This window comes from Rhododendron vialii, chromosome 2a (assembly GCF_030253575.1).
Source record: "Rhododendron vialii isolate Sample 1 chromosome 2a, ASM3025357v1".
Lineage (NCBI taxonomy): Eukaryota > Viridiplantae > Streptophyta > Magnoliopsida > Ericales > Ericaceae > Rhododendron > Rhododendron vialii.
This window is the reverse complement of record NC_080558.1, coordinates 18,858,578-18,869,774: the sequence shown is the minus strand read 5'-3', so window position 1 is coordinate 18,869,774 and position 11,197 is coordinate 18,858,578. Positions and strand designations below refer to the sequence as shown.

Genomic DNA, 11,197 nt, shown 5'->3' with positions numbered 1-11,197 from the left:
TATCTCGACGAATTCTTTTTATTTATGAAAAAATTTTAAATTTTTTTCTTAAAATAAATGCATTATTTTTTTTCCTCGTTTTGTGGATTGGACAAATATTTTGGGATGGAGGAAGTAATAAAAAAAGAAAGAATGGGAAAAAAAAAAAAAAAACTGACAGACGATGACAGTGTTATTTCAGGAACTATAAATGAGTATGTGTATTTGTGATAAACCTCGGGGAGGTCAGTGTAATTCACCCTTTGTTTCCTCGCACATGCAACCTGCTTGCAGAACAACACTAGATATATATATAATCTTGAGTTCAATGCCTAGGGTTTTGGTCTCCCAAATTGTTGCTTTTACGCCATCCTCAGGAAGACAGCGATTCTAGATGGGTTCGAAGGCTTTGTTTTGCCACTGATGTCATTGTTCTGGATCGTCATTCGTCAACTCGCTGAACTTGAAGCAATGGTAATCCCCCAAAATTTGCCAAATCGACTCGTTTAACGTATCGCGTCGTGATTTTGTTGAAGCCAACTACACAATCTGCCCGCTTAGAAACACCAGCGTCAATAACTTCCTCTGGAGGACACACCACTAACTTAGCATCTTTGATCTGTGGAGGATGATAGGAAAACTTCATATGAGATGCGCCCCTATCCTGCGTGACAAGCTCAGACCATGAAGGTTTAGGGTTCGCATCTGGAAGAGGGTTCCCAATTTCCGCTTGAACCAAATTACCAGCAGAAACACGCTTAGGGCTCGAACGAACATCATCATTCTGCCCAGTTCGAGGGCTAGCTGCAATACCCTTCTCCTTAGGTTGATTTACCACCGGATCCCCAACATCAGAGCTTCGACTCAAAATCTGTACCCCACTACTAGAACTAGAGCCCGACCCCGTCAAAACACTAGGGTTTCGAAGAACTAAAGCAGGACGCAAAGAAGGAAAGTGACTAGCAAAATCCATGAGGAATCTGATGGTATTTGTTTGAATTCACTCACTTCTATGACTCGTGTTCGCTTCTCGACGAAGCTGTTATCGTTGTGCCTAATTAAACCCATATAGGTTATATAGGATATATGTCTGTATGTGTATGTGGAACTACGAGTAGAAACGTTGCAATTAATGCCAATTGATTGAGTATGCGTTCCCAAAGAAGTCACTGACTAAACCCTAGGGGGGACGGAATTTTCTAGGGTTTTTAGTTCTTGAACATTGGAGTTGATTTTCTTGAAGGATGACTGGCCTGTTGGCCTAGCATAGAGCAGAATTGACCTGTATTTATTGCTTTTATTCTTACGGTAAGGGCCGCATCCTCGTTTTGAGTTTGTGTTTTGCAACTAATTCTTAGTAATTTTACCAAATTGACTTATTAAGCGCATAGCGAATTTTGCAGATGTTCCGTGTACTATTTTGTCTGGTATTTCGTAGGGATAAAAGATAGATAGAGTACAAAATCTCTTTATTTTTATTTTTATTTTTATGGTATTTATATAATGGATATATCTGTAATTATAGAAAAACTAGTAGAATATAATTTCTTTGTATGGGTATGTCTTTATCTTCATTCTTCACTACAATCGGTGTTGTTTGATCCTCGGGTTGTATGAAACGAAGATGTTTCGCCGTAGTACTGAGCATTGTCCCTAACTTAAAACCATTGGTTCTACATTGGTAAGTATATGGAAGTATAGAATTATATGTGCGATACACGCGAAATGTGGTTGCATTTCTTGCCTATGGTAATTAACTTTTTCCTTGATAAGTAGCAAATTTTATTGGAAGGCGTCAAGGGGTTGCGTATGGTAATTAACTAAATCAGTGAATTCTTAGACAATCTGTGTTTTCGTAAGGAGTAGTCAAAGCCACAGGGATTTTTATAGAAAATGGGGTCAACAGTAAGAATTGACTATCCTAGGGTTTTCAGTTCTTCAACTCTATAGCTGATGTTCTTGGATTATGTCTCTCCCGTTTGGTTAACAGAGAGCAGGGTTTAGTTTGCCGAATTGTAGTCCTTTTACTTTTTACGTTAAGTATCGTGTCCTGATTTCAAGTTTGTGTTTCCAACTCCAACTAATTCTTTTTTAATTGTACCCAATTGACTCGTTTAACTAATTGTGTAGTGTTTTAGGTGCATCAGATATGTTGGTATGTGATCTTCTTATCTTCATTACAAGTATTTCTGTTAGATTCTTGGGTTGTGAAAATGAAGTTGTTTTGGTTCTGTATCTGTCGACTGTCGTTTAATTACGGGATGCATATATGAGTTTTTCTACCTTTTCTTATGCACCCATGACACATCCTCATAGATACAAATGTATTGGTATGTAGAGATACGCATACAAATTTTATAGGGTAAGCTAAATAACTAAATGTGGTAGGTGCGTATAGTTATGTTGGTCTACAGGTGGGTATACATATTTGTTTATCTTCGCATAGGTCATATTTGTTCGATTCTTGGGTGGAATGAAATGAAGATGTTGGGATTTTGTACTGACCATTGGGCCTAAATTAGTCTAGATACTATTGGTGACTACGTGTCCTGTGCATGTTTATGCATATGTATATGAATAATCACAACAAAGAACACACAGAATTGCGGCTTTTACTATTCTAGAATCTAAAATACGTGTTTCGAAAGAAGCTACAATCAGGAAATGGGGTCAACTGTGACAATTGACTATTATTGGCTTTTTACTTTTTGAACTTCAAAGTTTATTTTGTCAAATCCCTTGGCTCTCTTACTCGTACCCAATCTTCTCACCACCACTTGGCGAGGAATGTATGGGATTGCTCTGTAAGCCCCATCAATGATGTCCCAAACTCTAAAACTTATTTTGGAACGTCTTAGCTATTTGATGTAGTTTAGGAATGGAATATAAGAGTAGGTCTAAAGATCAGGGGTTATAGATGCCTTCAAATTTTAGTATGCGTTCCATCAGCCTTGCAATTTTTCGGTGTGCTCTATGGAATGACGTAATAATCAAACAACAAGTCTCAATGTATACGAAACGCACTATCTATAGTCTATCCTATTGAGTTGAATATGCTTTTGCCACATTTTCCTCTTATCATGTTGTATATCAGAACATATATGAAAGTGATGGTAGAATAATTTTTCACATGTAAAGGTTGCTATGTCTATGGTGTCTCTATTGACAGGCTACTTCGAAGAAATTGATTACAAGAGAGGAGTGGGAGAAAAAGCTTAACGATGTAAAGATTAGGAAAGAAGATATGAATAGATTGGTGATGAACTTTCTTGTCACAGAGGGTTATGTTGATGCAGCTGAAAAGTTCAGAATGGAATCTGGAACTGAACGTATCCTTTTAGCCTCTCCTAATAGCTTCCCTGTTTTTTTGGATCTTCTTAAATGTATTTGTTGATGGTAGGATAACTTGCAACTATGGTTCATTTCACATACATGCTACTCCTTATAGATGTATAGCAGACATAGATCTTGCGACAATAACAGATCGCATGGCAGTCAAAAAGGCAGTTCAATCAGGGAACGTTGAGGATGCAATTGAAAAAGTTAATGATTTGAACCCTGAGGTAAAATAATACCGTTGTTAGTCTGTTGTTTTCTTCTCAACGAAATACATGTTTGGTGTTTATAAATTGCTAAATTAGGAGAGTTTGACTTGTTAAGGTGGTTGGACTTATGTATTCACTTATTCGAAAGAGGCTGAAATTCTGAATTTCTTCTCTTAGTGCTCGACTTTGTTCTTCCTTTAGCTGCAGAAAATTTGTCGTCCTTGTATTTGCTTCTGTAAGATGATGCCTGGTCTAGTTGGGTTTTTTTTTTTTGTCTTGTTTTGAAAGAGCTTGGTCTGGTTCAATTCAAACAAAATTGAGCAGTTAACCATTTTATCAGACTTGGGAGTCGTAGGAAGTCTTGAGTTTCTTCTAACCATCTATTTTGTTGAAGGAAAACCAACTATGCTAATTGACAACATCCTTCTACTTATGTGACCGTGATGAGAAGACATGAAGCTTTACTTATTTCTTCATGTTCCAGAAACACTTGATCAAGTGCTGAGGGATTGTTAGTTAATCGATGCTATGGGTATATAGTTTAGCTGTTTCAACTCTCAAGAGATCCTAGATAAACTTTTGTTTAGGGATTATTGATCAGCTCAAGGCCTTTCCCTCATGGATTTATTAGTCTACCTAAGATGTGTAATTCTTCTCCTTTCTTACAGCTAGTTGCTCGGCTGTTTGTCACGTGACCCTTTGGACGTTTGTTATCTTTCCTACCTTTATTTACCCAGAAAATGTGAAGGACATGAGGTGTTGTCAGTTATGAGTCATGACTTCTGTTGAGGAGCTTCACTTTCTGCGGTCCTTCAGACATGTCCTTGACCATGGAACCATTCCTTAGGTATAATAGTCCGGGTTAATTACAGGGTTCTCCCTTAAACATAAATTAACACGGACCTCCCCTTCTGTTTCTATAGTTATGCCAACTTCCTGTGTCAGAGTTTTCAGCTGAATGCAGGTAGTGGAAACTGCTGGTTTACGATTTCCCCCTTATGCTTCTGTGAATGATCTTATCCTATCTTGGAATGACCTCGATTTTTTTATGGTGACAATTTTGTTGATATGTTAACATGCTGCATCAGCTTTTTGGTTAAGCACATTGACGGCAACTTAACAAATGGGAGGTCACTACATATTGTCAGAAGAAAGAAAGGGAGTGAAATGTGATTTTAGAGAGAACATTCAGGCTCTGTGTAGTTATCAACGACCATCGGAGTTGGGACATGCCTTTGGAACCATACTTAATAACTTTGGAAACCTATGGATGCCAAACCATGTCCTTTAACTGGTACTTGCTGCTTCCATGGATACTACCTAGTTCTCATCCAATCATTTGTTTGTGTGTTCTTCTATCCAACTGAGATGCTTCCAGTGCCAACTCATGGGGCAATATGTAGTTGCCGAGTCTCTATTTGTTCCTTTCCTTTTTACTTGAGGAATCCTCTGATCCCAATTCTTTCTAAACATAATAATCTAACAAGTTTCTTATCCGATAATGATTTCAATTTGAAAACAGTTACTAAACATTGTTTTGAGTAACAAATATAAGGCATATGCTGTGGGTGACTTTAGAAGATAACCTCCCTCATTAATTTTGTGGTACCCTTCTGGCCTTCTTGGAAATAAGAGTTCATTATTGAGATTTTGGCAGTTTGTTCTAATACCAGTTTTGTTGATAATTTGCTCAGTAAAATTTGCTGTTAAATAGCTAATTTTGCCTTGTTTGATTTTAAATCTGTCTCGTCTGGAATATTCTTGTTTATTTTCTTTTCTACCCTTCCATGCCAATTTTTGTTGGCCATGTGGAGTTTTAAATCATTCTGTCTGAAACTTGGAAATCATCAGTACTCATGTTAGTCATTTGGTTTTCTTTGGGATGATTGGGACAGATTCCTGTTTTGTGTTGATCAGAAAATTCACAGAGTGCCATTTTTGTATGCAGATATTGGATACGAACCCCCAACTGTTTTTCCATCTCCAGCAGCAAAGGTTAATAGAGTTGATTCGAAAAGGAAAAGTAGAAGAGGCTCTGGAGTTTGCACAGGAGGAGCTCGCACCAAGAGGAGAAGAAAATGTATATCCCAAATTCTCCTTGTTACTATTTTAATGATAATATTTGTTTGCTGAGTCAGTTGCATTTTCCTTTATCTTCAATCAGCAGGACACAGCGTCATTTATCTTATTGTTTGCTCACATGTTGGTTGATATTGTATATGGTACTGCAAGCTACTGCAGCCGAATTTGCGTATTAAGAACTTACACTTTGTTCACTTTCAAGTTTTAAGAATTTTTTTTTACTCTGCACAATTCTCAATAAATTTCTCTATCTCTCTCCACTCATTACCACTCATTACATCAAAAAAAGATTCTCAAAACACAAAACCAAACTAAGTGTTAGTATTTATGCATGCTTTTGGTTCTTATTTTCTTATGCTTTAATTGGAATCATATGCAGCAAAGTTTTTTAGAAGAGTTGGAGAGGACTGTTGCCCTGCTTGCTTTTGAAGATGTCAGCAATTGTCCCGTTGGAGAGCTTCTTGACATATCTCAGCGCCTTAAGACAGCAAGTGAGGTGAATGCAGCCATCCTTACAAGCCAGAGTCATGAAAAAGGTTAGTAACGTTGTTCATTATGAAATTTCTAGTATACAGCTGCTTAAGAATATGTTTTCCTTGCAATCATAATTTGATTGTCATGAGTTGTAATTTGACTGTTTTTATCTTCTTAGACATAATGCACTCATGGACATGCATACCAATTCTTCCATTTATTCGTTTATTTATTTTCTTTTCCTGATTATGGTGGATCAGCATCTGCATTTTTATGACCTTTCTAAGGTGGTGTGGGATTCATGTGGGGCAATTTACCTCTGTCATCTCGTGGACACTTTCAGAACGTGTCTCTAACCAAGGCCAAGGATGCAACAAAAAACTCCGTATCATTTTGCTTCCTTTGACACTTGACTTAATCATTTCGTCACTTGACTGACTCATTTCAAAAGCTCCACAATGTTCCAAAAAATGTCATAGTCTTTCTTCTTTGAGAAACTTAGCGTCATAGGAATGGAAGCCCCAAGTCATGCCAACAATTGGCACCTTTTGGTTTCCCGTGAATGTAATACAATAAGATTGACACTATCCTTATGACATGGAACATATTTGTTAATTTATATATGCTCGAAAATCAAGTTTCATCTTCCTTTACTTGAAATGCTGAATACTCTTCCATTAACTGAGTGCATAGGGGCCATAGGGCTAGGGGAACACCCTTGATGTTTTTCTCTATTTACTGAACAGCCACAAGTTCTGAGGCACCTCCCCTACTATCACTCAAAATAAAAGGAAATTCAAACCAACAATTGATTTGAATTGGCAGTACTGCCCAAGCCAAAATGTCCATTTTTTTTTGTATCTGAATAATATCTGTTTTATCTTTAATCCTTAGACTAATCAATAAAATCCATTCTACCGAAGCTTATGGTCCAGTCCACCCATTAGCCACAATCACAACTGATCTTACCACGTTTGACGTTAACATGCTTGTTCAGATATTGTAGTTGCAAGGAGATTGCATATTATGGTTTCATTCTTTCTAGTCTCAATATTAGTATGACACCAATTTTTTTGTTCTCCTAAAACATCATCTCTTATGCATCTTAACTTTCTCAATCTCTACTGGTTTTCATTAATTTCCACAGAGCAACTTCAGTGTTTGCTGTCAACACCAAGAACTTTCAGATTATTATACCAAGAAGTCCATATTAAGTAAAACAGAAAGGCTTTTAGTTTGTTTCTTAAATTAATGAAAACACACGCTAGGTAACAGGTCTGACTCTGACACACGCTAGGTAAGATCTCTCAGTTTACATTATAAAATAGGGAGACTGGCTTGGTTGGACGATCGTGGCAGTAACTTGATCTTTTTGTCACTGGTGTTGAGGAATAGAGAGATGAAGAGATAGAGGAGATGAGGGTTGGTCACTTGTGATTAATGATATAACTGCAGTTGACAACTGGTGGATAGTGGTAGTGGTGGTTGTACCGTTGTATTTTCAATCAGCATCTGAACTGTTGTCAATCCATCAAATAACAAACATAACATGATCTTGCTCTTGCAAATGAATATTTTCTTCATTAGGTTTCACTTTGGAAAACCCTAGACCTCTTAGGTACATGGAGATTGGCTATGTATGAACCAAGGGTGTTGATACCCTACTGTCCGGTACGTACCGCTTTACCCAATATCCGGTATCTTTGATTGCTGGATTTGTCCCGGTGTATTTTCCGGTGGTTCTCGGACGATCTCGGGAATACCGGCGGTATTGGACAGTTCCGGTGGGTTTTCGTTGGTACCGTTTCCTGATCGATCTCATCGGCAGAGGAAGAAGAACACGCCTCTGACTGACTGAACAATGTCTGAAGGTGAAAAAGAACACTTTAGCCTGCGATAATAGACTTCAGTCTGCAGGTAGGTCATAAAGCTGTCATACTTTATTTTTAAACAACAACAACAGAACCCAAGTAGTCCCCAATCATTGGGGGTATGGGTGGGGGAGGATTGGAGATAGACCTAACCTTTGGCAATATGCACAAAGTAGCTGCTCTTAGAATACCACTGAAACAGTAGCCCCCCTATACCTGTTTACCTGTTTTGCTGCGGAACCATGCCTCCAAATCAAAACCAAATGGCATCAGAGAAGGCAGGCCTAGAGGCCCAATTCAATTTATGTGCGCATTACCATGCTTCTTTCATACTCTACTTTTACACGAGTAAATAAATAAGAACTCAGGCTCTCTTTTATTTGTTAAAAAAAGGCTTTTGTTTTTCTCATTACTAACTTTTATTAATGGAATAACTGTTAGTTATGATTAAAAAAAAAGAAAAAAGAATACCTGTTAGTTAAGTACGGTATGTGCTACATGGCCTTAAAATGGTATCAATTAGTATTAAACACTTTGATTTATAAGTGAAGTGTATTAATACGAAAATAAAATATGGATAATATGTAAAAATTATCTATAACGATAAATCCGAAACCGTACACGAATTTCACCGGTAGGATCTTGCATGTTGGGATTGGATAACCAATCCTATGGGATTATGAAGCCTTTGTTTGTTAACCAAAAATAGTTCGGACTACTAGTCCGATGGGATGAATAATCCGGGTAATAAGGGGTATTGCTAATACCCCGTGGGACTTGGTATTAATAGTCCTATCCCAACTCCTTCACATTACCAATCCCTTCTCATTATCAATTTCTTCTATCAATCCAATCCCATCATCTAATTCCATCTCAAACAAACATGATATTAATAATTCCATCATCTAATCTCATCCCAAACGAACATACTCATTATTAATCCCTTCTCATTACCAATCCCTTCTCATTACCAATCCCAATCCTAATCTCATCTCCTTACGAATCCCATCCATCTATCACTGTTATTAAACGGGCCCTCAGAACCTTGGTATGAACCCTTAATAAAAAACTCTCTAATCAATATATCAATCAATCAAACAATAGAAAACAACCATACAGATAACGCAAAGACCACATGAAGAAATCATGTACTATACTCATTGTGTAGTTACAATCAATCCTATCCTCACAATCGAGCCTAAGATCTACTTGCCGAACACACTTTCACCGCACCCAATGCTTGACCGCCCGTGCCTTGAATCCACAATCCTTCCGTTTGCCTCCCATAATCCACCGTAGGACTTTGTATTGCCTAAGAATTCTCCTTAGGACTTCTCTCAAACTTGTAGTTGTAGATGATATAGCTCTTGGAGATCTATTAATGCTCAATGATACATAGAGATCTGTACTCCCCGCTCAATGATGCATAGATATCCACACTCCAAGCACAATCAAAGAAACACTCTCCAATCACCCTAGATATGTATCTAGGTCATTTTTCACCCTTGGGAGAGGGGGAATGGCGCTCTCAATTAAGGTTGACCTTACTGGTCGATATTTATAGAGCTGTTGTATCTCGCTAGCTTCGCTCGAGCAACTTTTATTCCGCTCGACATTTTGCCTGACAGTAGCTTGAGCGACTTCTGCAGTTACTGAATTGCGTCAAAAAATGCTTGACTAAGCACTACCGCATTCTCAAACATTACATATGGTGATTCCTTTCCACATACCTAAACAGACGATCTAGACAAATTTTAAAGAAAATACAACTTGATAAACATGATACAGGCTCAATGAAATTGCCAACACAAAAGAGGCTCAGCTTTTGGAGCTTACACGCTTCATTCTTTTCAAAACAATGAAATGCAGCTCCCTACACTTGTACTATTGCTATGAGTTTAGAACATTATTTCTACTACTTTTTACGGTAATGGTAACTTGTATGTTCACGATGAGTACTTTTCAGTGCCTACAAGATCATTCAAGATGTAATTTGATTCAAGGAGATTATTTCGTTGTACCAGTTTTCAGGATTACGGATGAACTTCCTAAAGATACTCAGGCTGAGAAACTATGACCTTTCATTACGTCATATGATTCACTTTATGTGGTTCTCTTGTCTGGAGTTGGTAGTAGGATGATTCTGGCTTCAATCAGATGTGTCTTACTGTGCTCCATTTTTCAATATGCCATTGCATATGTTACGCCTCTGGATACCATATTATCTAGTTTGAAGAGTTTGTGATTGTTGAAAAATGGCGTGCCACTTGAAAGACAAATAAAATCAACCTACATGACAATAGAGCATTGGGTTAGACTATGAACTCAAAGGGGACCACATATCCCTCGTTTGGTTTAAACTTTTGCCACCGGAATTAAATATCTATTGGTTACCATATTTCCCTCAGAATGTGGGATATACAATAGCATGAGAGTGTGGTACTATACTTGTCAATAGTCCGAGGAGATTATATATTAGTGTGGTCACACAAACAGCCCATAAGGGTCGACTGAAATTGATTTAGCTCGTTTTAACTGTCATTATCATTCTTGTTTGACTTTCTTGCATTCTTTTTGTAAAATGTGTACATGACCAATTGATACCACAGACCCAAAGCTTCCAAGCTTGTTAAAGATGCTGATATGGGCCCAGAACCAGCTTGATGAGAAAGCTGCTTATCCTCGCATAAACGATTTATCCACGGCGACGCTTGAAGATCCAACTGTCTGAGAGGTGATGAAAAGCATCGTCGGGAATCATGTACTTTTTTATCAAAAGGTCTGTATTCTATGTCTAGGTATGTAGTCATTCATGAGTGCCACTTCATTTCATTTAGATTTCGGCTGCGTTAGAATGTTACCTTAGTCTCAAATGCTGTTCAGTGACCTTTAAATAAGCTGTACAGATGATTTTCAATGCTCTTTTAACTTTTGAATTTGTGTTAGAAATTCTGTATGCTCGAGTTTGTTGTATTCTTTCCATCTAATTATTCGAGATCATGTACTCATAAACTGAGACTACACTGTTCAGCAAAAAATTCCAAAAAGAGCGAACCTTTGGGCGATTGGTTTTTCCTTATGGGAAGTCGTCAAAAGGTGCATTGTAGACATGTACTAGAATTGGCGGTTTGTGGGCTTTGGCTATCATGAAAGAATTCCTTGGACCTATGACTTCATTTGATTCGCAGATTAAAAGTATGGGATTGGAATATTCGTGTGCATAATCCTTTGTTATCCCATCCCATG

At 37.7% G+C, this 11,197-nt stretch overlaps 1 protein-coding gene and 1 non-coding gene across 3 annotated transcripts; one reads left to right on the top strand and one right to left on the bottom strand.

The window, feature by feature from the left end:
* Positions 1 to 242: 242 nt before the first annotated feature.
* LOC131312040 (protein GID8 homolog) lies at positions 243 to 10,963 on the top strand. Of its 2 annotated transcripts, none has more exons than XM_058339745.1 (6): positions 243 to 453; positions 3,149 to 3,308; positions 3,436 to 3,542; positions 5,473 to 5,604; positions 5,986 to 6,142; positions 10,561 to 10,963. In XM_058339745.1, the coding sequence occupies exons 1-6, from the start codon at positions 403 to 405 to the stop codon at positions 10,680 to 10,682; spliced, it is 729 nt and encodes a 242-aa protein (XP_058195728.1). In that variant the 5' UTR covers positions 243 to 402; the 3' UTR covers positions 10,683 to 10,963. The 2 variants fall into 2 exon arrangements, with proteins under 2 accessions (XP_058195728.1, XP_058195735.1); XM_058339752.1 differs by having other exon boundaries at positions 290 to 453; positions 3,439 to 3,542.
* LOC131318247 (small nucleolar RNA snoR100) lies at positions 8,177 to 8,284 on the bottom strand. The gene has a single exon (XR_009197578.1). It is a non-coding gene; the product is annotated as a small nucleolar RNA snoR100 (small nucleolar RNA).
* Positions 10,964 to 11,197: the final 234 nt, after the last annotated feature.